Source organism: Poecilia reticulata, linkage group LG16 (assembly GCF_000633615.1).
Source record: "Poecilia reticulata strain Guanapo linkage group LG16, Guppy_female_1.0+MT, whole genome shotgun sequence".
Taxonomy (NCBI): Eukaryota; Metazoa; Chordata; class Actinopteri; order Cyprinodontiformes; family Poeciliidae; genus Poecilia; species Poecilia reticulata.
This window is the reverse complement of record NC_024346.1, coordinates 777,647-779,702: the sequence shown is the minus strand read 5'-3', so window position 1 is coordinate 779,702 and position 2,056 is coordinate 777,647. Positions and strand designations below refer to the sequence as shown.

At 52.2% G+C, this 2,056-nt stretch overlaps 1 protein-coding gene across 1 annotated transcript in view; it reads right to left on the bottom strand.

Annotated features, from left to right (window-relative positions):
* The window catches only part of pi4kb (phosphatidylinositol 4-kinase, catalytic, beta), a 10,392-nt gene that overhangs the window by 4,251 nt on the left and 4,085 nt on the right, over positions 1-2,056 (bottom strand). Inside the window, 3 exon segments of the mRNA XM_008430596.2 lie at positions 960-1,187; positions 1,256-1,626; positions 1,816-1,837. Of these exon segments, the coding sequence (XP_008428818.1) occupies positions 960-1,187; positions 1,256-1,626; positions 1,816-1,837 (621 nt within the window).

Here is a 2,056-nt window from a genome sequence, read left to right as displayed (position 1 = left end):
ATTGGTTACTGGTCACTGGTTTCTGGTTACTGGTCACTGGTTACTGGTCTCTGGTTACTGGTTTCTCAGTCAGAAGCTGGTTGCTAACCTGACTCCAGCAGGTCAGTCAGTCATGGAGGATCTGAAATTTGGTTTTTCTCAATATGAGAAACTCCAGACTGACAGGAGGAACCAAAGAGCCAGTAAAGGCAAATCTTCATAATTATTGTGGTAGAATTTGTTAAAACTTAATGAAATATATTTGTCCTATTTGATGTTGTGACTTTGCTCACAAAGATCGAGGTAATTAGTTTATTGAACGTTCAGAAACTACAGCAGGTGTGATGAGCCACAGCAAAGGTAAACAGGTAAAACAACCTGAACAGGTGATCAACTCTAAACCACTCCCACCTTTTTACTCTCTGTCGTTAAGCACAGCCGTTGCCGTGGTAACCGGCTGSGCCCCGCAAGCCGAGCAGAGATTATATTAAACCATTCAGTGGTTACACATCAGGTTTCCAGGCTGGATYATTAATAATCCTCATGAACACGGCGCTGGCTGAGCAGCTGATTTAACTCCTGCTCTGCTCTGTCGTCTTTCAGTCGCTTTTTTATTGTTAAGGAACCGAAACGCACCTTGTTTTAACAATAATCACTGAGATTATTCATTTTAACACGTTTCGTTGACTTTTTATAATTATTGTTTTTTAATGAAGACGTTCAGGATCTCAGTGAATATGCTTGATAAGCCCATCAGAGGAGGAAGTGCTGACTCAGCCTCCTGGCGGCTTCAGTCCTGCTGATCGACTCAAAACCTCCTGCGATCGACGCGTTGGGCCTGGTCCATCACGTTACCTGTTGCTAATGGACATGCGCACCTGATGGCGTGTTAGCTCCTGAGAGCGACCTCACCCTCCTGCCTGGTCCTCATTCTGACTGAATCTAACGTTTCCAATGTGGCATCATTTCCTGGGCCTCACCTCCACCTGCAGCTCTCCGATGTCGTCCACAGACCAGGCTTCGTCATCGTTGTCGTAGTTCGGGACGACGGAGAAGCTCCCGGCTCGCTGCTCCGCCATCATGCCGCAGTCCGGCAGGTTCTCCACCGACCGCGTGCTCCTGATCCGGTTCTCCGGGATCCGCATCGGAACGCTGGACGTCTCAAAGTTCTCGCACTCCAGAACCTCCACGTAGATCAAGTAGGGAGCCTGGGGGGCGGCAGGAGGAGGTCAGGACCTCTGCGTCCGCATGTAGCCCTGGGGCTGCGGGGCCTCACCTTGTCCTTGGAGTTGAGCACCACGGCCTGGGTGTGCGGCACGCGGACCACGTGGTGGTCGAAGGCGGCGGTGGGCAGCCAGACGCGCGCCGGCAGCTTGTGGTTGAGCAGCGACAGCTCCGAGATCAGCCGCTGCGTCTTCTGCTCCTTGGTGGGCAGCGTGGCCAGACGCTTCCCGATGCCCATCAGGGACTTCATGAACTCCCGCTGCGGCGCCAGGCGCACCGGCTGCAGGCACACAGGACAGGTGACACAGGACAGTCTGTCTGTGGGTCAGGTTTAAACATCTGGATCAGAACCAGAACTATTCATGGTTCCACTGAGGAAAACCTGACGCACAGAACCAGCAGAAGGAGACATGAGGACAGATTCTGATTGGTTAACCCAGAAGCATCAACAGAATATAGAGACACAATCACAGAGTCCGAGTCCACAGGCCAGAGCGACGCGTGGACCGAACCAGAACCAGAACCGGAAACCAGAGACTCCCTTTCCCAGAATCGCCCGCAGGCTGGAAGAGTTTTGGGCTGAACTTACGGGACCAGAATCCAACTCCAGACTGTCGGAGCTGGAGCCGCTGTCCTGGGGGTCAGAGCAGAACTTCTGGTTGGTTTCATTCAGAAAGTTCCTTCTGGGTTCACTGAACACCTCATGATGCCTTCATGGTACCGCTGGGAAACCGGAGCTGCTTTTACAGCGTCCCAAACGACCAGATCAACATCCGAGGTAGTGAGGAAGGAGCCACAGACCCAGATACCGGTTCCACTCTTAAAGGTTTTCCTTTCTGACTGCCTCCACATC